The 27,502-nt window shown below is 40.4% G+C and overlaps 1 protein-coding gene across 1 annotated transcript in view; it reads right to left on the bottom strand.

Moving 5' to 3' along the window:
- The window catches only part of FRAS1 (Fraser extracellular matrix complex subunit 1), a 466,621-nt gene that overhangs the window by 187,873 nt on the left and 251,246 nt on the right, over positions 1–27,502 (bottom strand). The window contains exons 19-20 of the mRNA XM_054485882.2: positions 16,834–16,974; positions 12,414–12,557 (exon numbers count right to left, since the gene is read on the bottom strand). Of these exons, the coding sequence (XP_054341857.1) occupies positions 12,414–12,557; positions 16,834–16,974 (285 nt within the window). The remainder of the gene's footprint in view (positions 1–12,413; positions 12,558–16,833; positions 16,975–27,502) is intronic.

Genomic DNA, 27,502 nt, shown 5'->3' with positions numbered 1-27,502 from the left:
TTTGGCCAAATCAGTGGTACCGAGTAGGTAGCTCCCACACAGTTGTTAGAGGGGGGAGAAAAGTTATTGGAGTAAAAATACTAGGAAATCGTGGAGAATTTGAAGGCCCACGAAAAAGGTCAATATGGGTTGCATCACCTGGTTTTCAAAATCCACTTCAGGCCAGGAGAAAAAGGGTGCTACTCGGCTGCATGTGTGACAATTTCCAACTGCCTTGTCAGTTACAATTGGAGATAATAAAGAGACAGAACTACCCCCATGGCCAGCCAAATGTATTAATTATACAATCTAAACATAATTAAGAGGTGGTATGAGCCCCACATCTAGGCACTGTGGGAGGTAATTATGTGACCCCATAAACTGCTACGACACCAGTTATTTTACTCACAGTAAAGTCTATGGGCATATTTTCTACAAACTAATGTGATTTGGAGGCAACTCTTGAATTCTTCTTATTTGGTGATAACCATCTGATGAGCCCTCTAATTCAGATCTTTGATGGGCCCACACCATAGAAGCACATCTGTCAGAAACTCTGTCCTTAAAATGGCAGCATCCTCAGAGAGACCAACAAATTCCAGGGTGAATTCCCCCTAAAATACTCCAGTCTGCCTTCCATGCTTGTTCCTGCGCACAGGTGATACTGAAAACAATTTCACAGGACACAGTAGAGGAAGTGTATACGGTCACTGCTTAACTTGTATCAGACTGCTGTTACTAAAATAAAGGAATTGAATTTCCAACCCACCACTCTAGCAGCTTCTGCAAGGATTAATGTCCCATCCAAAAAGCCCCATCTGTGCAGTAAGGCATCTGCATCTGACCTTCCTGCCTGTAATCAAAAAAAGGGAAGGCTGACCTCAAATATGTTTAAATAGGGAGCATGTATCTGTTAATTCCTTAAAAACAGTGCCTATTCTGGAGCCTGTCTCTCAGATTCCCCCCACTACTACTCAGCAAGTAAATTCTTGTTTGTTACTATTGCAATTACAGTAGAGTCTTTAAATATAAGACTCATTAAGAGTCACAAGGAAAGAAGAGAGGCCCAGGATACATTTATACTTAAGCTGTTTCAGATTACTGATGTATAATAAGTATGTGGGGGGTAGCACAGATGGAATTCCAGTTGTTTGTATATATACCTCCTTGCTAACAAATGCAGTAAATTAGCACTTTAAACAAGCAAATTAATACACACATTACAAGGTAGCCTGAAAATGGAGTATTAGCTCCAGCTGAAATAAATGCATTTATTGTTTTTAAGCAAGCAGAAGATTCCAATTGTCTTCTAAATATGCACAGCATGTAGACATGCTAGAAATTTAAACAGATAGAAATATTAATATTTTGACTCAGCAGCTGTAGAATCCTCTAATATTTCACCCTGCAGCTGTGAGGAAATTGCATGTGGTCAACAATATGTGATGCTTTCTTCAAATCACAAAGGCTCTGCTTCAAGGATCAGTGAGGATTACCCACAATCATGATGGATGGAAGCACATGGCAGTGAAATAATTTATTTCATGTCTTTGGAGCAAATCAAAAAAGCTTGAAGATGTTAAAGTAAATGTGTACTGTCGATGCAATGGCTTTGGATGTTGGCTTTATGGAGCAGTGACTCCTTAGCTGATAAGTAATGACCTATAAAGACAAATTTAGACACACAGTGAGATTTTTAATAATGTCCTGTCAGTCCATTAGGTTCTTAATGCAATGACATTAAGTGCATTTGGAAGTGGTCAAAATAATCAGCACTTGTAGCTGTTCTTCGTCAGGTGAAAAAGAAATGATTTCATGCCAAAACTCAGGGCCTTTAAAGGGTATAGAATTTGAATTCTAATGCCACTTTTAAAATTGATGGGTTTCTGCTTGTGAGGTAAGTAAGGCAGGAATCCAGAAAATAACATACAGATGACAGAAGAAAAAGAAGCATCCTGTCTCTTTCCCTTTTGATCATTACTTTGTGCTCAGCCCACCTGTAAGCTCTTAGAAATCATGTATTCTTTTTAGAGGCTTTGAATTAGTACAAAAGCTACAAAACAAAACAAAACCAACCAACCAAATGAGACTTCTTTCTTCAGTGTCTGTGGCTATTGTTTTACTTTTAAAAAACTAACCAAATAAAACACGACAACAGAATGACCTTCATGTTATAGGGCAGTGATTTCTACCCAGGGTTGACAAACTCACCAATGTGTTGGGAAGGCTGCCATAGGAGCCAAGGAAACAGCTTGAAGTGGGGAGGGTAAGGGGAGGTGACGAGTGGCAGTGTCACATGTAAAAGCAAAGCTCTAGGTTTTGGTGCCAGCTTGCACTGCCAACAAGGTGTCATGAGCATCACTCTTACCATATATCTTGAAGCTTTGTATCAAATTTATGTTTTACTCGGTTTAGCTCCACAATAGAAAACAGTTCACTTCAATTAACATTTATGGCAAGTCAGCTGAGTATGAGGCACTGTGGAAGGTACTGTAGGATTGAATCAGACTTGAATCCTTCTCTCAAGATGCTTAGGAAGGGGTGACCAAAAAAAAAAAAAAAAAAAACACATGCACGCACACACACACACTCACACACATACACATCCCAAATGCAACAGGTGTCAAAGAAGGATCAGAGACTATTGTATCCAAAGTGAATAAGAGGAACTTGAACTTGAGTGCTTATTTGATGTTTGCAGATGGTGCCAGTTGAGGACATCCTTGTTAGAAGGCAAGAACATGTAACAGCACAGAGGCACACAGGAACAGAGCAGTGTGGCATGGGGAAGAGAACCAGCATGGCTGGAGCTTTGGACGTTCACTCAGAAACCAAGGAAATCAGGGACTTGAAAATCAGGGTGAAGGATTTACAGCTAATGCAATGGGCAATGGGAAGGCATCGACAAGTTTTCAGTGTCAAAGAGTGTTTTATAAGCCAAAGTTGATATTCAAGAAAAGTTTTCCTCCCTCATCTTGGGAAGGACTAGGAGAGCTTTAGTGATGAAGACCCTCTAGCAGACAGAGAAAAACGAGGCTGTCATCTAAGAAAGAAGAGCTTAGGGTTTTTGCAGCAGAAACAGAGATATGCAATATCTATGAGATATGGCAGTGATTGCAATATGGAAGAGGGGTTGTCAAGAAGCAAAGGTAACTAAATGGTTTTGAATTGTGCCAATTGAAAAATCAGTAGTGGGTGGACAAGGAAGTCAAGAGAAGGAAGAAAAGCACCTGTGGAGGTGGGAGGGATGAAGATGAAGGGTTTTCTTTGCAGTTTTCCTGTGATCAGATGTCCAGCAGGAAGAGAGAAATGAGGATCTGGAGGGGATTATCACATGCACTTGGGATGAAATCTAAGGAGAAAATAGAAATGAAGATTTAAGCTGTGAAAGACACAAGGGCACTGGAGGAAAGAAGATGGGAGAGGAAGAGGAGCAGGAAAAATGAAGAGAAAAGCGGGGAGATGAATGTGTAAGCAGAAGAGGAAACACCTGAGTGGAGAGATCAGCTCAGGAAGGCAGATGGGCTCTGGGACACTGGGGGAGGAACTCCTCAGGGCAGAATGAGGGAGCTCCTTTCTCAAAGGAAGGAAAAAGAGGTAACAGAAGAGAAAGAGATATTTGAGGAGAAAAGATGAGGTTTGTTTGTTTTGTTTTATCAGATAATATAAATCTTCTAAACAAAAAAGAAAGCAGAGTTGTAGACTGAGAGTGAAGAGAGTGTGTAGCGAGTGTGTGGGAAGTCCATGAGGGTCAAAACCACAAAGCATCAAAAAGAAGTGAATAAAATGATGTCGAGAAGCAAGAGAGGGTCTTATGGAAACTAGATCAGTGATGAAGGCTGATGACACAGTGATCACATATGTGCCTTCTGAAGTGCACTCCTTGGATTCAGAGCCCAGCTCCAGGGCTTACTAGCTGTGACACTTTGGGTAAGTGGGTTAACATCTCTAATCTCATCTCTAATCTTATCTTGGCCTGTAAAATGCAGATGGTACTAATCATAGGACCAACTTCCTATGCTTGCAGCCAGAATTAAATGACATAATATATGTGATGCGCTGGCACACAATGAGTGTTCAATAAACATGAATTATTATTCTTTATCTGTAGTGGGCCCAATCAGAATCGACATTGATGCTGATGCTCATGTTTGCAATCATTTCACTGTTTTTACCTATTAAAAGTAAGCCACAGAAATTCACAGGTGTGTAAAAGCAGGTAAATGTAGCCTTAGCAGTTTTGCTACCTTCAGTACTGAAGAGGATAATCTGTAAGTCTCAATTCAGCTGTGTTCTTTCAACATACACCCACAAAAACTTTCTCTGCAATTCAAGCCCTGACCTATAGTTATTAGGAAGAAACAGCAATCCTGACTTCGTTGGGAGCTTTTACAAGCTGAAAGCTTACAAGTAAGGTCCTTCTCTCATTATGAAAGCTAGGGAAGGTATTGTTTGGTAAATGTCACATGAAGGAGAAAATACAAGATTTTTTTTTTTAAATTTAGGAAGGACTCAATTTAAGCATAGGTCATGTCCTTTTTTCCTAAAAGGAAAAGCTCAAAAAAAAATAAATGCCTTGAAATATTCAATCATCCCTTTGCAGAGAGATTGATCTCTTAAATAAAACAAAATTTGAGAGAACAAGAAAGACAATCATTGAAAGTTCTGTAGAGAGGGTGGATATGCAATTCATGGTTCAAGCAATAAGAGATAGGGTGACAAGATGAGAAATAAGAAAAGAAAGTGCATTACAAAATATAAAAAAAGAAGATAAGGAAAATAAAGAAGCAAGTGTTAAAAAAAATAGAAGACACAAGCAAATTGAAAAAAATACAGAGATAGAAGAACAGGACTAGATGGAATAAAGAGGAAGGTGAAAAAGAAGAGATAAGAACCAAAATATGACTCACACTAAGAAGAAAGATCCTTGTCGTAATTATCATATGAGGCATTAGAAGAGGATTAGATATGAGGACAGCTGATTCAAGTCCTTAATTCTACCCAACAGTTCTTGAGGACCATCCAAGTGCTAGCTTGTCACCAGTCAGCAAAATGGGAATTACTAGCATTTCCAATTCTGCAGGGGGGGCTTCCGGGGATGATTAAAGGAGAAGATCCATAAGAAAATGCTTTGAAAATTATAAAACTTTATAAACATACCATTACTAGTATTAATAATGACATGAAACACATATCCAATCACAGCTGTAGCCTTGGAAGTCATGGACCAACCAGTAAAACTATCTCCTGCTTTTTACGGCCCAGATCCACAACAGGAAAATGGCCAAATTAAGTTACCCAAACACAACGGAATATGACTTAGGCATTAAAAATGACAGTTATGTAGATTCTTCCAATATTTGCCAACATATGGAAATATGTCATTTAAAGTGATATTTTAGAGAACAGAACAAAGAAATACCATAGCTGTTGACTACAACTGAAAACAATGCAAGTGTGTATGTATTGGAAAAGATTAAAGTAAATGTGGAGTGATATAAATTATTAAAATTTAGTATGCATTAATGTTTTTCTTTGAAGTTTATTCATTTAATAAGGATCAAATACAATGGGAATGCATGTACATGTGGCAATCTAAATCAGCTTCCTTAGCATTTAAAAAAGACTAGCAAGTTCGTGCAATGTTTCCCAACAGTGCCTCTCCGAGCCACTCTATTTATCACACTGACTTTTAATCCACCAATCAAGTAATCCACCTACCAATGCGCTTTTTAATTCACCAACAAAAAAAAAAAAGAAAAATCATTCTTGAGCCCCGATTGTGTGCAAGCAATTGTACTTGCATCACGGAGTACAAAATGGTTGAGTATGTGGACTCTGGAATCACATTCTCTGGGTTCAAATCTTGGATCAATCATTCCTGACTTTTATCATTTGGAGTCAGTACTTAACCTCTGTTAGACAGTTTCAGTTTCCTTATATGTAAAAATGGGGATAAAATTAGTACCTACCTTCGAGGATCATTGCGAATGTTAAATGGCAAAATGCATTCAAAGCAATTAGCACAGCACTTTTCATATGATAAGCCCTCAGAACCGGCACCTATTATTAGATACCCATGAAAAGATCACTCACAGAGAACGTGAGCTGATCAAAGCCCAAGTGCTAGGTAAATGGTAGAAATAATCAGCATACTAGAAATTCTAATAGGGGAGATGCCAAGAAGAAGCTGGTCCTGGAGGGGAAGGAATCTGAGCCAGGCATTGAGGAATGGATGGGTAGGATTTGGTGATCAAAATAAGGCAACAACTGCTACATGTTTAAAGTTTATGGCTCTTTTCTTCCTTTCCATTTATAACTGCAGAAGCAGCCACAGCAAGATATAGGGCAGTGCCAACCCACCTCCCCCGCACGGTAGAAGCTGCTTTAAAACACAACTGGCTCTCACTTCTCTGGCTTCCAGTCACTGTGTCTGGAGGGGAGACAGAGAGCTGGTGCCCTGGCTCGTACCAGGCTCCCTCCAGGGTTCTTAATTATGTTCAACTTGAACTGGGTTTTCCCCCCGTTATTCAGTGCTGCAGTTGTATCAGCTTATTCCGAAATAAAGATGTGTTGCTCTTTAAATTTGAGCAATTTTACTTTTTCATCACATTTTTAGGGCCCTTCTTTCAGAAATGGTGACAATAAATGGGAAAAATCATGGAAAGGACTCAAAAGTGTTTATTTATGATGTGGAAGAAAAATGTTAACAGCAATGCTCTTCAGCAGGCAAAAGGGTGGCAAACACGCACCTCCTTGGGTGACCTCTCTGCCTGCCCACAGAGAAAAGAAAGAAGGTAGGGTAGAAGAGAGAGAGGGAGGGAGGGAGGGAAGTCAGTTGGTCCACAACCTGCAAACAGGTTCATGATTTTCTTTTACCTTTAGGGGGAGCAAACCAATTGTGCAAAGTATTAATATCAGTTAGTTCAGGACTTCCAAAATATTGTTCTGCATACCACTGGCTAACCCTGTAAGAGGCTATAATAAAGGGAAGGGGTCTTCAATTCAATGCTTGGGAAATGATGTTTGGCCAACTTCATCTTAAAAATTCACAGCGCACATATGCATTTTTAAGATTCTCAGAAATCCTGCAATAAAGAAAGTTGCTTACCTTTATGTAACCGAGTCAATCCCAAATTTACCTGGCCAGGAGGTTTTTTTGTTTTTGTTTTTGTTGCATGCAACACCTATTAACCATTGTTTAGAATTTGAGTTCTGTGGAATAGGAATACAGTATGAAAATACTCAAAGTAATATTTCTTTACTGATATTTGTCTTCTTTTGCTTACATTCTCACACAGATTTTTGGAAAGAGCAAACCTGCATTTAAAAAAATACTTCATAAACAATAACAAATTTTTAATCCCCCAGACTTTCGCTACCCAAAAAAAAACTATTTTAATTTTTCAGGTCTTCCCCTCTGCAATATCACCCTTGATATTATCTTCTTTCTACATAAGAACTCAAAAACATAGCCATCCCATCAGGCAGTCCACAAAACTCAAAGCATTTTTAAAAAAATGCATCTGCATGTGGACATTCCCCCGCCCCCAGGTGTTTATATTTTCCTTTTAATTCTTACCCTATTCTATGAACAAGAGGAATCTTTTAGCTGAGAAAGAGAAATGCAGAAAGCACCTCAGGCTTTGGAGTTTTCTGTTAATGTTGTTGAGATGTGGGCAAAAAAAGTTTTTTTTCTAATCTATGACAAAAGAAAACCTGGCTTTCCATAGAAAGTAACTGTGTCTCTTGCAATTATGCACAGCTGCCTCTCACCTCAGTTCATTTATCTTTGTTGAAAACTTGCAGCTTTGGCCTAAATCTCACATACTTTATATTTGCTTTGATAGACTTGGAGGAAGAAACCCCACACATATGACATCTCCATATGTGAGACACACTGAGGTTACTGGACCTGCTCCCAGGATGGGTTTACTCTTGGCGGTGTGCTGGATTTGATGTCATTTTCTTTTTTAAACAGCTAAGTACAATTAAGAGGTCTCTGAGTCAAATAGAGAATGCATCCTGAGAGGAAACCCTACCACCCTGGAGGCGCTTGGACATACACGAAAGAGCAGGCAGAGAGGGTCCTTCTCCGGGACTTCCCATGAGCTAGGACTTCCCAAGGACACGGAGAGGATATTCCACTGCCAGCCCCGCACAAGGTAGATTATCCTTGGCTTTGCCTGTCATCACATGGTTTCTCCTAACACCTTCCTGAGTTTAGATAAAAGTCACCTAAACATTCTATGAGGTTAACTATGACCTGACTGAGGCAATACTTTAGTTAAAAACAACTCCAGGACTTTAGGTTCAGGGCAACACTGAGAGAGGAGACAAGCTCCTAGTAGATAGAGCAAGAAACCTGTCCACTTATACCTTTAACCTCCTCCTGGAGAGACACTCTGGGATGTCCAACTGTCACCCCAAATTCAGCTTGGCCAAATTCAAGCACACTGTTTTCCTCACTGCCTCCTAGATCTATTCCTACCCTTGGTAAATGGTACTCCCATCCCTCGAATTTCTGTGACCAGAAACCTGGGAACTATCTGCAAAGCTCCTTCTCCCTTACCTCCCAGGCCTGAGGGAGCACCAACTTCTGTTGCTTCTATTACGTTAAATCATATGAAATTGCCAATCGAACCATTTTTGCAGACAAAACAGCAATCTGAGATGAGCCAACCTAACACACTATTAATACCTGGTGGAATCATGACCCCTTCTCTTTATCCCCTCAGCAACGTTCTCATTAAAGGATTTCTCTCATCTGGATTTCTGCAGCTACCTCCTAAAGAACTTTCTGCCTCAGTCTTTTCTTCCAAGCCATCTTCCGCAGATATTTCTCTTCACACAAATGCAATCGCGACACTTCCCAGAACCTTCAAGGCATCCCCATGGGTATACCAAGGCCCTACAGACCAGTCCTGCTCCCTCCCACTTCAAGTCTCACCACTCACATAGGACTCAACTCTTTATGGGTGTCTCAATAGATAATCCTCTTTGGCCCATTTTCTGAAATGTTCTGCCTCCAAAGCTCCAAATTCCTCTAATTCTCACTCACCTTTAAAATCATCTCAGTTGTGACATCCTCCGGAAAGCTTTAATACCCACTCCACACACTCACATACACACACTCCAGTGTGGGTTAGGGTCCTGTCCCATGGGCTCATCTCATATCCTGTGCTGTGCACAGAGTACCACAGCAATATCATACTAAACACCCACTCCCTTCTGTTGTGGGCTGAATTCATTCCCTGAAAATTCATGTGTTGAGGCCATATCCCAATACCTCAGAATAGCTGTAGTTGGATATAGGGCCTTTAAAGAGGTAATTAAGTTAAAATAAGGATATTAAAGGATGGATCCTGATCCAATGTGACCAATACAGTTATAAGAAGAGAAGATTAGGACATGCGGAGAGAAACTGGGGCGCATGTGCAAAGAGGAGGCAGCAAGAGGGCCGCCATCTACAAGCTAAGGAGAGTGGCCTCCGAGGAAGCCAAGCCTGCGGGCACCTTGATCTTGGACTTCCAGCCTCCAAAACTTGGAGAAAATAAATTTCCATTGTTTGAGCCACCCAGTCTGTGGTATTTTGTTATGGCAGCCCTAGCAAACTAACACTTTCATTCACTAAAGAGTCCATTTCTTGTATGCAAGCACCATATCTGATTTGTCTTTACATCCCCAGAGCCCAGTCCAATGCCTGGCATAGAGCAAAGGCTTCATAAATGTTTGATGAATCTGTACATGAGTGAATGCATTGCAATGCTACAGAGAAAAGTAGAGGTGTTTAGATAAGTCATACATTTGGTGAAAAAGTAAACTTTGGGGTCAGCACAGTTCTCTGAAAGTTCAATAACTGAAATTACTGATCAAACTTTTCTATAATAAATACTATTACACCAGTCTTTAATCAATAAATGATTTCTAAGCACCAGACAATGGTTACCTCATTTAAAACCATTACTTAATACACCTAATTGCCAGGAGAGCCAAGATTTTCCTTTTCAGCTTATTTTGGTAGGACCTTCTCTTCTAGGGTTGGGGGCTTCCAGAGTTGTTTAGCTCAGTCCCATGATTCTCCTTCTAAAGGTTCCCTATTAGCCTTAAAAAATTAATGCAAGTCCCAATCACCTAATTTACTATCAAAGAACACTCTGGACATTAGAGAGAACACAGCTCATTGAAAATTAAATTTTTCTAATCTCCTTATATAAACATGTATTTTTTAAATATGCCCTAGCATAAAATTTTTAGGGCCCACATTCAGAGTTAGATTTTAAATAAAAAAGCCATCATGAAGGATATAATTCAGGTCCTACCTTCTAACTCTTCTCCCTGACTCTAATCTCTCCTTATGTTAGTCCATTTTCCATACAAGTTGCAGATTTCTTGCCTTAAGACACCCTTAGTCAAGCTACAGTCCTCTCCAAAACTCTCATGGCCCTATTGCTCACAAAATCTAGTCAAAACTTTTTGGCCTGAAACTTTGAACTTTCTATACTCTGGTTTGAATCTGAATTTCCCAACCATTTTAACTAATATGCTTTATTTAATACCAACCATGTTTGTCACCCAGGTTAGATGACTCACTAGTCATAAATGGCCCACATGCTATTCCTGCCGGGCCTGTCTCCTGGTGAAACCATGCTTAGAAAGCCCACCAGATCTCCCTCTGTCTCACAGGATCCTGGTTATTCTTCTGGAAATATTTTGGGTTCCACCACCCCGCATAATGCCTTCCATATCTTGTCACTTCTCCCTACCTTGAACTCCTACAGCCCTTATTACTGGTTGGTGTTACTGTCCCTAAATTGCTTTGTACCATTTGTTAACTACACTTGTGTCTTTGGTTCACCTCCTTAAGTAGCCTGGAAGACTTCTGTATCCCCCTCAAACATCAACTTGGCACCTTGTGCTCAGTGGGTTCTCAGTAAATATCCACCAATACACTTTAGCCACGTAGGGAGCCATTTGATTCTCAGAGTAGCTGCTCCTCCATGTCTTAAAGTGATAATAAGTAGCTAAACTCAAACATGCAAATGGTAATAACAGCCCCTTCCATCCCCAAATTCTCTTTTGGGGATGGGCACTACTATCTCCCATTTTTCCCACTTTCCAAGACAGTCCTGACTACGACTAACATCACTAGCAATAGACTCACATCCTACAGCTGATAGGGGTTCTGATTAGTCTGAATCCTGGACTCTGAAGTTCCACTTTTTGTTGCACCTAAAATGCTTGCACAGTCTCTACACTTGGGCTTCTGCTCTGAATCTAGCATTCTGGGCTGCAACCCTGTGCTTGACAGTTTGGTTTTCTTAGGATATAGACCTTAATACCAAAATGTCTAGTCTTTAATGTCATATGCAAAAATAAATGGCTCACCTGGACCATGGTACCACCAGCCACAGGGAGCACAGCCACTGACTTGCTGTGCCCCGCCCCACCCTCAATCCACCAGACCGAACAGCTGAGATGTCGGCGCCATCCCAGACTGAATGTGCCTGCTGGATACTGTGATCTAGACAACTGGCCACGCCTCCTCCCTGCTCCAGAACAAGCCTGACAGCCTGGTCAACCTCTCAGCACACTTTCTCACCTTTCCCATTCGCCCAGTAGCATCCCAGGATCCCCCCAGTTCAGCCCTTCTGAGCTGAGGCAACAGCTACTAAAGGCAAAACTCTGCAAGTTTGTCCCAGAGTTTGAAAAAGTGGATCAAGAAATATACAATAACCCATTACCCAGTAAATTCTCCTCCCCAGTCTATAGGCTCTTTGGTGGTGGAGTCATTGTCTCCTTCATCGTTTTCCTGTATTCTGAGCATTTGACCATTAGTAGGCACTCAAAAATACACATTTGTTGTCTGAATAGATAGATGAACATAAATGATGTCTGGTTCCAACATTATTCAAATTTCAGACTGCTTTCCTAATTTTCTTTTTTTTAGATCTGAGTTCTAAAATAAGGAAGAAAAAAAATCCCATCTCCTAAGGCAACTGATCTACTTTTAGGTTAATCTCTCTAAAATTTTGTGTCTGGGGCTAATGGCAAAGATTCTCCACAGCAAGAAGCAGGACAAAATGCAGACAAGAGAAAGGAAGGCTTGGAGTGACTTATTTTCAGAACACTTTTTGCTATCTTAAGAAGAAGTTTTGAAAGCATATAAAGGTGCTATTATCATCACTTCATTCTTCATTAATATGAGAGTCTGAGATTTTCAGGATTTGCAAGAGTATTATTAGTTCTATTTAAATCCACAAGTATTTACAAAATACCCAAGGAGAAGCAGTAACACGAGTTTCCAGACATGAGACAAATGTCTCCTATAAAAGAGCTCATAAACTGAGGACAAAGAGCCCCCTTAAGCCTGGTATGAAGAGCCCCGGCAGCTGCCCAGTGATTTCCAAGGAGTCCACAGGAGTTTCACTCACCAGCACAGTATCCCATGAGGTTGAGGAACTGCTCTTCCCTGCAGCTGGTCCTGCAGTTACCATTGGTAAGAGAGACGTGAGGGTAACAGGAGATGCAGTCAGACTCCAACGGCCCATGGCACTGCCTGCAGGTTGGGTGACACTCTGGCAGGGGGACAAAAACCAGGATTGGAATTAGCAGCTCAGCATGTATATGCGTGAAGTATTTAATGCATTCCACAAATTACATTAAAAGCAGACCTCCAACACTAACCATCTTTAGAAGATTCCTGAGCAAGCCTGGCACACCTTTGGACCTGACCTAGAGACTGCATTTCTGATGTCAAGGGGACTACTGTCTGTGAACACAATACGGAATCTAGAACTATAAATATGTGAGAAATCGGCCACACATTCCAGAGGGACCAGCATGATCATCTCCATCTGTGTAAGTAAGGAAGTTCAAATCATAGTCACAGAGCAGAAACACGAGTGGTAGGACTCCCTGACCCTAACATACCATGACTCAAAGAATGAGTGGGAGAGGGAGAAGAAGGGGACATTTTACTTCTCAGAAATTTCTAGCAGATGAGGGTGGAATCCATACACAGCAAACTATACTGCAACTTCTCTCTAGAGTCAGGGGCCATCCAGGCACTCCCTTCAAGCCACCACCACTGGGATGCTTATTTTATCAGCAATACTTGATTAAAATACAAAGAACAGAAAAAGTCCTCTTTCTGGAGGTTATCGTGAGCTGCCTCTGAAGTTCAATTCCTTAGAGACAAAGTTATGCCAAAGCTATGTCTTCTCCAAAAAAATCACCAAATTAACAAGAGGTACAACACTGAAACAAACCAAGTGAGTCACGGTAAGGTGTAAGCAATAAGGATAAGGGTGGCAAAGAATCAAAGGCGGCTGCAGCTGCAGCTGCATTGACGCTGCCAAGGAAGCAGCAGGAGCAAGCACATGGAAGCAGATTTGAGAACTTCTCTGCCAAGGACAAGGTCTAAGCAGGTCTGAGTCCAAGAGGTGGGGATGTGAAGGGCTGGAGCTGGGTAGATCTTGCAGGAACTGATGAATTCCCTCCTGGCACGTGGCTGGTGGGAAGCAAAGGCACAGATTTCAAGTAAAGCCTCTGGATTCTGGCAAGAGGCCAAGAGAAGATAAGGAGTTATTTAAGAAAAAAAGAAGCAAGCAAGCAAGCACGAAAATGAACTGCTGATTAGAAGGATAGCACTCTCACCCCTTCTACATTCCTGAGGCTTTCAATGTTGAAAGCGCCTATCCAAAAGACATAGCATTCTCTGGATGATTTCCAACACCCAGTTCTTCCTCCCTATCAGAATATTTCCAGTGACCTGGGTGCCCTGCTGCTTATGGTACCATCCATCTGCTGGCTCCCAGCAGAAAGAGGCATGGACAGACAAGAGCTAGATCTACCCAGACTTTCCTCCCCTAAACAACTTTATACATACAAAAACCAGCTGGGCTAGGATGAAAGCACCTAAGGATAGAAACAGCTCTCAAGGGCAATCCTAATGACAAAGAAACCAGAAACATTCCCCCACTGAGCTTGACAGAGTATTTAAAGTAAAGCAACTCACCAGGGGACTGCAGAGATTAAAAAGGCAGTTAGAAAAAGGCAAAGAATTCCAGGACAAATATAATATTGATCTTCAATCATCTAAATTTGTGTTCATTCTAAATCACTTCTTTGAAGTTTAAGGCTAGATGAATGTAACAAATATTAATTTATTTTAAAAACATGTCATAAGTTCATTACATTTACTGACTCCAGAAATACATGTAATATAATTTCATATCAGTGGGCTTTTTCCTATCAGCTGGCCCCAACAGTCTATTTTTTAGAAATAAAAGAGAAATCGTGATAGAATGTTTTTTTTCCTGTATATACCAAAAAACCCAAACAAACAAACAAACAAAAACCACACACAGTGCTACAATAAAGTCCTTAAATTTTAGTACTGTGTCAATTCCAACAAAATTCTGTACTAATCCCAACTAGTGATTTTCAAAATCTCTGTCACTGAAACATAAAGGTGATCTTAAAAAACATACTGGACTGACATGTTAAAGAAGGAAGTAAATACCTCCATCTCCTTTTGCTCTATTCTGCTGTAGCCCGGGGAAAGTGGGGCTGGGAAGTGCACAGTTACCTGTGTGAAATGCTTGATTCCATACAAGTGCATTAACACCCAAGGTAGCTTGTCTCCATGATGAAGATAATCAAATCCATCCCTAACTGTGTGCATAAGCCATTCCTCCACTGAGAGGTGTATTCTGTTCCTTCACCCACTCAAATATGGGTTATCTTGCTTTGACCAACAGAACATAGCAGAAGTGACAGTGAGACTTCTTAGGTTAGGTGATAGGCAGCTGGCAGTTTCTGCTTAGGTCTCTTGAAATACTCATTCCAGGAGAAGACAGCTGACACATTAGAAGACTGACTGGCTAAGATTGCCATGCCATGAGGAAGTACAATTAGCCACGAGAAGAGGCCTCATAGAGTAAGAGATTGTTGACCAACCCAGGTGACAGACATGTCAATGAAGAGCCCACCTGTAGGATCTGAAGAAAGAGCTGCCCAGCAATCCTCAGAACTGGGAAATATAACAATTGTTGTCTTAAGCCACAAATTTGGGGTGGTTTATTAGGCAACAATTGATAACCAGAGCAGTACCTCATTAAGAGGGAGAAAGTAAAAGATCTCCCTAGTGTCCTCAAGTGTCCCAGTTGCCAAATTTCATTTCTTATGTGAAAAGAAATGGAGCCAGATGCAGTGACTCACACCTGTAATCCCACGACTTTGGGATGCTGAAGAGGGAGGATTGCTTGAGGCCAGGAGCTCAGGACAAGCCTGAGAACAAAGTGAGACCCTGTCGCTATAAAAAAATTAAAAAAAATTACTTGGGCATGGTGGTGTATGCCTATAGTTCCAGCTACTTGGGAGGCTAAGGTAGGAGGATAACCAGAGCCCAGGAGTTCAAGGCTGCAGTGAGCTACGATCATGCCACTGCACTCCATCCTGGGTGACAGACTGAGAATCCATCTCTCAAAAAAAAGAAAAAGAAATAGAATAATATGCAGCCATGAAAACGATAAATATGCACACACGTATCTGTACGTATAACTTTTTATCACATAGAAAATTGCTTATGACAGCTGGGCACGGTGGCTCATGCCTGTAATCCCAGCACTTTGGGAGGCTGAGGCGGGTGGATCATGAGGTCACGAGATCGAGACCAGCCTGACCAATATGGTGAAACCCTGTCTCTACTAAAAATAGAAAAATTAGCTGGGCATGGTGGCACGCACCTGTAATCCCAGCTACTCAGGAGGCTGAGGCAGGAGAATTGCTTGAACCTGGGAAGCAGAGGTTGCAGTGAGCCGAGATCGCCACTGCACTCCAGCCTGGTGACGAAGCAAGACTCCGTATCAAAAAAAAAAAAAAAAAAAGAAAATTGCTTATGACTTTATGTTTTGAAAAAAATATAAAAAAGTATAGCTCTAATTTATTCTCAATTATGTAACAGCATGCATAAAAAGTAGATCAAAAAGGAATCTATCACCAGGGTAATATTTGTTGCTTCTAAGATGTGGCATAATCAGTTATCTTTATCCCCAAAGCCCCATTTATTTTTCCTATTCTGAACTTTCAATCCTTCTACAATGAGCACATATCTTTTTAATAATCAGAAACATAAACTTTTAAACTTTTTAAAAAAGCCACAGGCTGGGTACAGTAACTCACATCTGTAATCTCAGCACTTTGGGAGGCCAAGGTGGGAGGATCACTTGAGCCCAGGAGTTCATGTCTAGCCTGGGCAACACTTTTTCCCACAATAAAAAATTAGCCAAGCATGGTGACACATATGTATGGTTTCAGCTACTCATGAGGCTGAGGTGGGAGGAATGCTTGAGCCCAGGAGGCCGAGGTGAGGTTGCAGTGAGCTGTGATCACACCACTGCACTCCAGCTTGGGCAACAGTAGAACCCTATCTCTCTCTCTCTCTCTGTCTCTCTCTCTCTCTCTCTTTAAGCCATAGCAACAAAGACTTATGCTGAACTAAGTTCTAGTTCTTTTAGGAAATAAAGGTCATTATTTAGTGCATGACAGGAGTTATTTATTCAGATCATCGTCTTCCAGGCAAGAGAAAACCAAGTTCAGAGTTTATTCAAATATTATAGTTTCTAGGGTAAAGCTGATTCTAATGTTTCATTTCCATGCTTCCTTACTGGAAGAACTAAATTTCACTTGTTCCCCTCCCTCTATACTTTGAACCTGTAAGTTCAAGACAAGGATTTACAGCTGAATCTTAGGCCCCGGTATGACAAGGTTCCTAATTACAGTGTCTGGCTATGCTCTGAAGACAAAACATGGTCATAGGCAACATGCCCCAGCACGTTACTTACTCACCTGTGCAACTACCTTCCTGGTGAAAGTAGCCATCTGGGCACTGGGAGAGGCACTGCCCATCCAACAGCACATGGGAAGGCCCACAGTCTGTGCAGTTATGTGGGCTTTTCCCTGCACATCTGAAACAGGACTGGTGGCAAGCTGTGGGAAAGATAAAGCAAAGGAGACAATCAGGAAAGCCCCACGTGACACAGACAGTAACTCTATCTTTCCCATTAACATTCCTGGGTCAGAGTATGTTCTGTACATTCACTTGGTTTTCCCAGGGACAGGCTGCACATCTCACACACTTCTCTCTAAAGGCAATCTCCTGCAAAGCAAGCATTTGTGGAACCCAGATTAAGTAAAGCACATGTGCCTCAAAACAGAAATAAACATTTACAGAATCATACATTTCTTTCTTCCCAAGTTCCCATTCTCAGAGAATGTCAAATAAAAAACAGGAAGCCAGAAAACAGTTCTCCCTCCCTTGGGACAGCTCTCTATCACTAGATACTCTGCTGCTTATCGGGTTGCTCAAATCAAAGAGAAAAGCTGGTGAGAGCTTCACTTATTGATTTCACATAGGTTTATAAAGTGCCTACTCTATGATGGAGACTGGGCATACACAGATGAGAATTGCCCAACATGTTGAGCTGCTCAAACTAGTTGCTACAACAGACACCCAAGCAAGCTACTGAAATAGAATGAATGAAAGACAGAGTATAGCACAGAGAATAAGAGCATCACAGCATAGCTCTATGTGACTTTGACTAACTCATTTCTCAAGGCTCCTGCTTCCTCATCTATAAAGCAAGGATCCAAACAGAACATACTGCATGGGGTGTTGTGGACACTAATTGGGCTGAAGCATGTGAATTCTTAGGATAGTGCTGGACACGTAGTAAGGGCTTAATAAATCTTGGCTATAAGCCTTAACATTAAGTGCTATGTTAGAACAACCCACAGGTGAAAAGAGACTAAAGGCAAAGAGAAAGAAAACATCTCTGCTTGCTTTCATCGGACCTTTAATGATAAAGGGGATAGTTGCATGACTTCTCAAGGGTAGCCATTGTCTTAATCATGCCTTTTTATTTTCTATATTTTTGATTCTTTGACATCTGAAACCAAGCAGATTTTGGAGAGACTGGCCCTCCCAGGGCTATATTCCTGGAGATAGTAAATGATTTCCTTGGGAGCATGCCTTTCATATGCAAACTAACTAATCCAGAACTCACACTCCCACCACCTCCCTTATCATACTCTTACACTCCAGGCTACTATTCTTCTGCCTTGGGGCCAGGTACTAGACAACTAGAGACAGTCGCTATACCTCACAGACCACTGTAATTATCCCAACTAGCCAATCCTAAGCCTGCTTACCCTACTTCACCCATTCCTTTCTACTGACATTAGAATAAAGTCTCTTGCCCATGTTCCCCCCATCACCTCTCCCTCCTGACTGACCCTGGTGCTCCCCTTTGTGGACCTTTATGCCATGAGGTGCCCCTTCCTCTTCGAAGCTGTGAGTAACAAACTTTTCAATGGCAACAGTCTCCTGATCTTCTGGCCTCAACACATCAGAATAATAAAAACTACATGTTAAAACAACCAGCCATTTATCTCCAATCATTCATTTGTCATTGAGCCTCAAGTAGCTTCACGTAGTGGGGATACAATGATGAGTAAGACAAAGACCTGGTTCTTCATGCAGATAACCCCATGCATTTCAGGCCATCTTCTGCCCAATGGACAAGATCCACCAGACTGCAGAGACACCCTCTGAGTACATTCACTGTGCCTCAGCTGGCTTGGAAGGACCAGAAGTGATTTTTTACCACTGAGATCTCCATTGCCACCAACCCCTAATAAAATGTAACATAGAATCTTTAATATATATATGGAGCTAATGTTCAGCTGGGATGTCCTGGTTCATCAGTACTGGTGGTTAAAGTATTGAACTACTTCCATGCAGGTTGGTATATGGCTGTTACCCTAAGCCTTCCAGTGCTCTGCTGCAGCCTTGACCCCACCCCTAGCACCCTGCCCCACTCATAGCCTGACACCTACAGGCTAATATCCATACCAGGAGATTCCCAGGACTCTGCTCCTGAACTGAGGTCAATGCCATTCTCACTGGGCAGTGCCCCTGCCTTACTGGTCAATAAATATTTTGATCATCATCCCTGGATATACTACAGAGCTTTATTCAAGAGTATTTTTTACTATATGATAAACAGAACCTAGAGACCCGTATTTTTAATTAACGTTCTTTTTCTTAAATTAAATTTTGTTTTTTAAGATTATAAAACAGCCCTATTATTGGGGAATCTGCCCCGATATTCACGTAGGTTCTTTTCTATTTTCCCTAAGCATTGGCCAGCTTGAGAAATAAAGGGACAGAATACAAAAGAGAGAAATTTTAAAGCTGGGCGTCCAGGGGAGACATCACATGTCAGTAGGTTCCATGATGCCCCACAAACTGTGAAACCAGCAAGTTTTTATTAGGGAGTTTCAAAAGGGGAGGGAGTATATGAATAGGGTGTGGGTCACAGACCTCAAGTACTTCACAAAGCAATAGAATATCACAAGGCAAGTGGAGGCAGGGCGAGGTCACAGGACCACAGGACCACAGGACTGAGGCGAAATTAAAATTGCTAATGAAGTTTCGGGCACCATTGTCATTGATAACATCTTATCAGGAGACAGCGTTTTGAGATCAACTGGTCTGACCAAAATTTATTAGGTGGGAATTTCCTCTTCCTAATAAGCCTGGAAGCGCTATGGGAGACTGGGGTCTATTTCACCCCTGCAGTCTCGACCACAAGAGATGCGCATGCCCAGTTCAGAGACCCACCCCCAGGCGCATATTCTCTTTCCCAGGGATGTTCCTTGCTGAGAAAAAGAATTCAGCGATATTTCTCCCATTTGCTTTTGAAAGAAGAGAAATATGGCTCTGTTCCACCTGGCTCACCGGCGGTCAGAGTTTAAGGTTATCTCTCTTATTCCCTGAACAATTGCTGTTATCCTGTTCTTTTTTCAAGGTGCCCAGGTTTCATATTGCTCAAACACACATGCTGTACAATTTGTGCAGTTAACGCAGTTATTACAGGGTCCTGAGGTGACATACATCCTCCTCAGCTGACAGGATTAAGAGATTAAAGACAGGCATAGGAAATCACAAGGGTATTGACTGGGGAAGTGATAAGTGTCCATGAAATCTTCACAATTTATGTTTAGAGATTGCAGTAAAGACAGGCTTAAGAAATTACAAAAGTATTAATTTGGGGAACTAATAAATGTCCATGAAATCTTCACAATCCACATTCTTCTGCCATGGCTTCAGCTGGTCCCTCTGTTTGGGGTCCCTGACTTCCCACAACATCTCTCCCTTTCTTTTTATATAAATGTGCCATGGCAATGAAGGCTTGTTCGTTCTCTCGATTTTGACGCAGGATTCTTTGACTGTTCTGGCACACTAAAAACAAGCTGATTAAACAGAGAAATATAATAACAAAATTTACTACAGTGGAGTCCCCAATAGACTTAATCCGAGTCGTGGGGTTTAATCCATAAAGATTTTCTGCCACCTGATCTAACGCCTTAGCTCCAGGCACAATGGATAAGTGAGCTTGAGAGGCTTCAAAAATTTGTTTCTTTAATTTAGTTATGTCCAATGATAAATTATCTTCCCTACCTAGAAGGTGTCCTTTGACCATTTCCCATGAATGATCAGTCTCGTTATAGGAATACGAGGTGATACAGAAATCCGAAGTATTCCAATTGCACTGCATTTGCATGTGATGCTCGAGACTCACTACCCAATCTCCAAGCCAAATAACAGACTGTCTTAAATCATTAATTTGATTTGCCAATTTTTGATAGATGCCTTGTTGAGAATTCCACATTTGGGTGGAACTGGCTTGCCAATCATTAACAAAATGAGCCGTTTGAATGGATTGGTGTAACGCCATTCCAGCAGTGGTGGCCATTGCAGTGACTGTAATTAGGCCCATGATAACAGCGATTAAAGTGAAAACAAATCTCTTAGATCTTTTTAGAATTCGCTGTAGCACTTCATTAATTAAATGTATTGAGGGGGAGGATTCCCAAGGTCTAGGTAAAGTTACCGGAATCCAGATTCCTTCTCAAGCTCGAACCAACATTACACTTTTCCTGGAGTCAAAATGGGAGTTAATACAAGTGTATAGATGACACTTAATGCATTGGACAGTTTGATTATTCATCCAAATTTTGATATTTCCTACTAACAGCATGTAAGGAGGCTTAACACAACTCTGTATGGGAACAGTCAGGTTGGAGGTAAGTAAAGCAGAATGTCTGGGTCTACATTGATACTGAGAGAGTGGGATGGTAGTGGGAACAACAGTCAGAATAGTTTTTCCTTCCCATACTCGCAGTCCAGATATGGCAATAGCCAATTTCCAAAGTTCTGGGTGTTCTGGGCTCAGAATGGGGAGTATCATACGAGGCCTGAGGGGGGTAATGCCTTTATCTTCCCATTTTAAGGGAAAGAATGAGCTGATCCTCCTATGCAAAGTAGGATGATGATTCTCGTTCTCCTGATAAATAAAATAAGTAGCCTCCAGGCATTCCCTTCTGCCAGAGGAGCAATTGTTTTTTAAATAGCCCTTTGGTGCCCAGTCTATAATTAAACCATACGAGTCATTTTTTAATATTACTGCATGTGAGTTAACACAATCTTCCCAAATTAAAGTTTTAGATGGGCCCTCAAAATTCTTGGGCATGGTTTCACAGTTAGGAATTTTTTCCCAAGTATTTTCAGACTCCTCTTAAAAAATGAATAAACTGATGTTTAAGAAAATATTATTATAAAAGAAGGATATACTTTAGCACCTTATTTAAGACATGTTTAACACAAAATGAAATAGTATGTAAAGGAAAGTGAGGTGGCAATACTTTAAAACACAGCTAAATAATATTGTTAACACAAAGCTTTGCAGGATAATATGGGGGAAGCATCTTGAAGCAACACATTTTTGCACACCTAAATATATGTCTGATGATACCATTAGGTTTATATCAGACTTTACAAGATTGCTAAAATCCCTAGCTCTTCCTGTTATACCTCCTTAATAAATAGGAAATCAAAGTGTATCACTGTGGAATTGAAAACTGGAGAAAGATTAATTAATGCATTATGAGTACAAACATTTCATTTCATTTGGTCACAAAATGAATTTAATAGCCTTACTCAATGTGCACAGAGGTTATTTTTCAATTATGTACAACAGGAAAGTAAAGAAGACAAACAAGTTGAAAGGCTTGTGGGCCAAGAAGTCCAGAAGAAAGTCCCTTTGCATCCACTAGATTTTAGAAATAAGCTCCAACGAACATTGCCATGACAGTCTTCAGAAGACTTCATTGGAAATGTTTAAGAACTAACTAGATAATGAACTGGTTAGTTGCTGTGGGTACAGAGGGAAAAGAATACGCTGGATGACGATCCTCTTAAAGTATCTTTTTTCTCTGTAATGCTCTGTTTCTGCAAGTACAGGCATTAACATCTGCATCCTTTAAAAAAAGTCATGAAATTTCAATTCCGTGCTGGTTTTGGAAATATCGACACTATTTCAGTGACTTATATGAGGCTTAATCATTCTATGGAAGCTGATTTCATAGCAGGAGTTCTGTCTGAAGTCTAAAATCCTTCAAGGAAGACTGAACCCATTACAGAGCGTATATGGGAGATATCTGAAAGAAGTTCTATGAATAATTCCTCCATGCAATACTTCATTTTTAGAGACTGGCTTTCCAGTTGATGGCTAAGTATGTATAGTTCTGAAAAAGCGTAAGTGAGCTGCTTAAGCACTAAAAATTGTCTTTAGATGACTATAAAGTCCAGTCAACCTGACTTCAGCAAAAACTGTACCTAAAATAATTAAACATATCAATTTTTATTCATTCTATTTGCCATGTATATTTCAAACAACCGATACTACTATTGTTTTTCTTTTTAATGATACAAGAAAAGTGATAAAGTGTCCCTACTTTCATATCATACAAAATTTCCTGACTTTTCGTGTCAAAAACAAATTTTTAGGGGGGGGTGCGTCTTTCAAAATATGATGTAGATATCAAAATCCTCTAGACTCACAATGGGAGTACTGTGATAAGGGCTAAAAATTGAAATGAGTAAAGTTAATCAAAATTGATCTCCCCCTTACCCTCACCCTCCTTTTCCTTCTTCTTGTTACTTTGTGTTTTTTGTTTTTTCTTGGTGAAAGGGTCTTGCTCTGTCACCCAGGCTGGAGTTCAGCAGCATGATCATAGACTTCTGAAGCCTCAAACTTCAGGCCTCCAGCAATCCTTCTATCTCAGCCTCCCAAACCACTGGGATTGTAGGTGTCAGCCACTGTGCTCAGTCTTTTTGTGTTTTCTTTTTTTAAATGAACATGATTTAACATCCCCAGTCTCTCATTCTGACTAGATTAGAAATTCTTTAAGAGTAAAAATCATGTCTTTTTCATCTCTATGATCCCTGCAGTGCCATCACAGTCCCTTGTCCCTGTCATGTCATAAATTCTCAATAAATGAATTTCTGCTGACTAAATGGATGGCCAGGTAGGTGTGTGGGGGGGTGGATAGATGGATGGAAGCATTGGCATCATACTTATCTAATTCTTCTGCCTTTGAAAATTTCTTTCAGCCTGTTTCTCTAACCACCTCATAAATATTGAAGCTTTCCCCAGTTCCACCCTTTATCCTTCCTTTTCTTACTCTTGGGCAAACTTTTCCATAGATTTAATGATGACCTCCATGCTGGTAAGTCCTAAATTTATGTGTACAGCTTTGGCCTTTATCCTGAACTCTGATCACATAAATCTACTATCTAGGAGATATCTTTTCTTGGTTGTTTCAAAAGTATCTCATATTTCTCACTTCCAAAATACTACTCTGCATCTACTTCTAAGTTCATCCCATATGCACTTAATGTAAATTGTGGACATCAGTCCGAAACTTTACTCACTATCTATCCCCAACCCCACGTTCTACTCCCCTACCTGCTATTTCTTTTGTATTCCCTATCTCACTTGGTAGCTCCACCTTTCACCAAGTTACTCATGCTGAAACCTTGGAGTTACCCTACACTTTTACTTTTCTGTCACCACAACCCATTTAAGCTCTGTTGATTTTACTTCCTAAATTTCTGTCAAATCTATCCCACCTTCCCACAGCCCCTTAATAAGGATCTTCAACATCATTCATGACTTGGGTTAGTGCAGCAGCTTCCTAACCAGCCCTACCCTGTTTCTGCCTACTTATCTGCCACACATCCACCAGACAGATCTTTATAAAATCTGAATTGACCAAATTTTTTCCGTACTTAAAATCTTTTAATAGTTTACCAGTAACAACAGTGTGAACTCTAAACTCCTTAGCACGGCACATAAAGTACTTCATGTAATGTCCTACACACACCCTGCATCTCGTGTCATTCTACACAATTCTTCTTTTGGACTTTATACTGTAAGAATACCAAACACGTTGTACTTCTCCAAATACGCCTTTGCACTTACTGTTTTCTTGGCCTAGAATGCCCTTTCTCGCCTTCTTCACCTGGTGAACTCCCATTAATCCTTCAAAGGCTTAATCATGGAAAGTTTTCCCTCTACAAATCTTTCCTCACTACCTTCTCTCCTAGACAGAGCCAGTCTACTTTGTGCTATTTTGGTCCCTTGTGACTACTGCTATTACGGCATGTGTCACGCTCTTTTAATTATTTGCTTAGACATCAGTCTCTCCTAGTTGATCATGCTTTCCTTCAGGCATGGCTTGTAGTTTTTTCATCTTTCTATCCCCAAAGCCTGGCACACCCATGCTATAAAAGCAAGAAGGGGAAAGTGAAGAAGACTGAACATTACCAGAAGGCACCTATTTGTATAGCGCATGTCAGCACTCTAAGGACTACATTAAAAGGCATTGCTTAATATAGATTCCATATGCTTAATCCAATTAATGTAAGAGAATTCCAACTTCATAAACGGTAATGTACTCTTAAGCTGTGCAGGCAGATTCCTGCCCACATATTTCTTTAATTAAAACTCTTTGCCTTGAGGCCTTTGGTGAGTCTTAGCAACAACTAAATGATCAAAATACACAGAGCATGCTTTATTTCTTCCCATTCACCTAAACCAAGTTAATTAATTGACCAAAATAACTGGTGAATCATTTTTTTAAAAACTGATACTAAACCTGTAGCAATTTTGTGCAATTTTGCTCTGTGCGGTAAGACCCAGCCCTAGGAGGCTGGAAACATTTAGTTGCTGAAATTCCCCTGATAAATCCCTGACCAAAGCTCCATCACCAATCTAAGTACAATGAAAAGGCAGGGATGGGACTGCTGTGATGTTTATTATCTCTGCATTCTTTCTTAAAACACTGTGTTTCTTCTGAGATAATAAATTAGACAATGTGTAAGTAAAACTCATTATTGTTGTACAGAGTTCATTTTTTAAATAAAAACTTGTAATGTCTTCAAAATTATATTTAATCCTCATGCTGAACTGCATGGAAATTGAAAGACTCCATTATTAATTTACCACAGAATTGGGGCAATTACATGGCTAATCTAATCATCCTGACCATGTTCATATCCAGTCTCAGTCACCACTGCCAAATTGTTTAATGGCGACTGAGCTGCATTATTAATTGGATGGCCTGGCCTGAAATTAAATTGTAAAGCTCTAGTGTGACATGCAAAAAAAAAAAAAAAAAAGGAATCTGAGCTTAAATGAAAAGAAAGTAAGTAAATAAGTTCTGGGCAACTATGTCCTATATTAGAACCCAGGATCCCTCATTGCTAAATCATTCTTTACTTGGTTCCCCCTGCAGAAGTCATCTAGATTCACACCCACAGAGGCATGGGAATCAGTGAAGGAAGACTGATAAAAAAGTAAAAAATGTTTTTCTGATGTTGTTTTGGAGGACGCAGGTTTTTATTAATTTGTTGTAATTTGTTTAGTTTTTTTGTGCAGGGGGCTGATGTGTATTTCTTGGGTTTGGGCTTGCTTTTTTATGAAGTTACTTGAATCTATCAGTGCTAGCAAACACTCAGCTAAACTGGTGAGATCAACTTGATGAAATTACTACAATTCTTTTTGCTAATACTCAGTAGTAATATTTAATAAATGTGCACAATTAGGATTGATTATTGAAAATGTCTCCAATCTTTTACAATTAGCAACAAACCCTCTTTTGTGCCAGCAATTCTAGCCACACTTTGGAAACATAGAGGCCTAGCGGAAAAAGAAACATGAAGTCAAAGTTCTGCTTTCTGAAGCACCCAGTTCATTTTTTTTTTGATGAGCCAAAGCACAGGACAAATGCATACAAGTGGCCATCCCCATATTACCAGAGCTCTTCTGCTTTCTAGCCACATTGGCCCATTCCTCTCTCCTCCATTATCTTGCTGGGGGCTTCCGAGCACAGACCAGCATCCATGGGTTTTGTTGCTGCTACTGTTATTCATTCATTCATTCTTATTTATTATCTGTTTCTCTCACTAAAATATAAGTTCCATGAGAAAAGGACTTTTCATTTGACCCATTTGCTAGTATATTCGCAGTGCCTAGAAATGCCTGGCACCTGGGAGACACTCAACAATCATTTGCCGGAGGAATGAATAAAGACAGACTGTCCTCCAGCTTCCAATAAGTAGTGTTACTTTTGATCACTGTTAATTTTAAATTTTTTTGTCCTCTCATCACAGACTCAGATTTTAGTCAAATATCTATAGTATTGTTTTTTCATCCTGCACTAGGGTTTGTTGTGTGGCTCAAAGTAAAAACTTTTATGATAACTTCTGACACCACTTCAGTGTCTAAGTAAATTGCTTCTTCCTATAACGAATCTGTCTCTCGCTTTTATTAGCTGCAGTAATAGTCTAATCACTCTGTCCTGTAGTCTCAAAGAAAGGAAGAAGGAGAGTTCTAGAAAACAGTTGTTTCTCTCTTCCTTACAGAAAGCATTTGAAACTAAAGGTGCTATAAAAGAAACCCTCAATAGTGCATATGTGCGCACACACTCACACGCACACACGTACACACAACGCCCATCTAACCTTTTTAATATTCTGCAGAGAGGCAAGGATATTTCTGGGAAGATGTGGGAAGAAGAGCCCAGTGCAATCTCATAGGACTCCCAGGCCTGATTCATAGACAGCACTTCAGCAGAATTGAAAACAGAACAGATTATGGGAAAGCAGAAAGGTTTCCAGAGATATGGGATGACTGACAGGAAATACATCAATCAGCACACATAACACTCAGGTAAGGTTGGAAACAATTGGTAGTTGTGCTCAGTTTCCCAATGGAATCTTAGGCAACTCAATTAACCTCTTTCTGCCACATTCTCATCACTTGTAAATTGAGTACAACAACCTACCTAGTGAGACTGCACAGGGATTTGCTAATAAACGTGAGTAGAGAGCTATATGTATGATACCTAATAATATTATGTTAACGAGCATAAAGTCACAGGGCTACAAGGGACTCAAGAGGTCAATTCAGTCCTTTCACATGGGACCACAATTAAACCATTCTGGCAGAATTAGATTCTAACGTTTTCTTTCTTTTTTTTTTTTTTGACGAAGTTTTGTTAACTCCAGGCTGGAGAGCAATGGTGTGATCTCAGCTCACTGCAATCC

Source organism: Pongo pygmaeus, chromosome 3, assembly GCF_028885625.2.
Source record: "Pongo pygmaeus isolate AG05252 chromosome 3, NHGRI_mPonPyg2-v2.0_pri, whole genome shotgun sequence".
In the NCBI taxonomy this organism is placed as follows: Eukaryota; Metazoa; Chordata; class Mammalia; order Primates; family Hominidae; genus Pongo; species Pongo pygmaeus.
The sequence above is the reverse complement of the archived record's forward strand: the minus strand, read 5'-3'. Positions and strand labels throughout refer to the sequence as shown.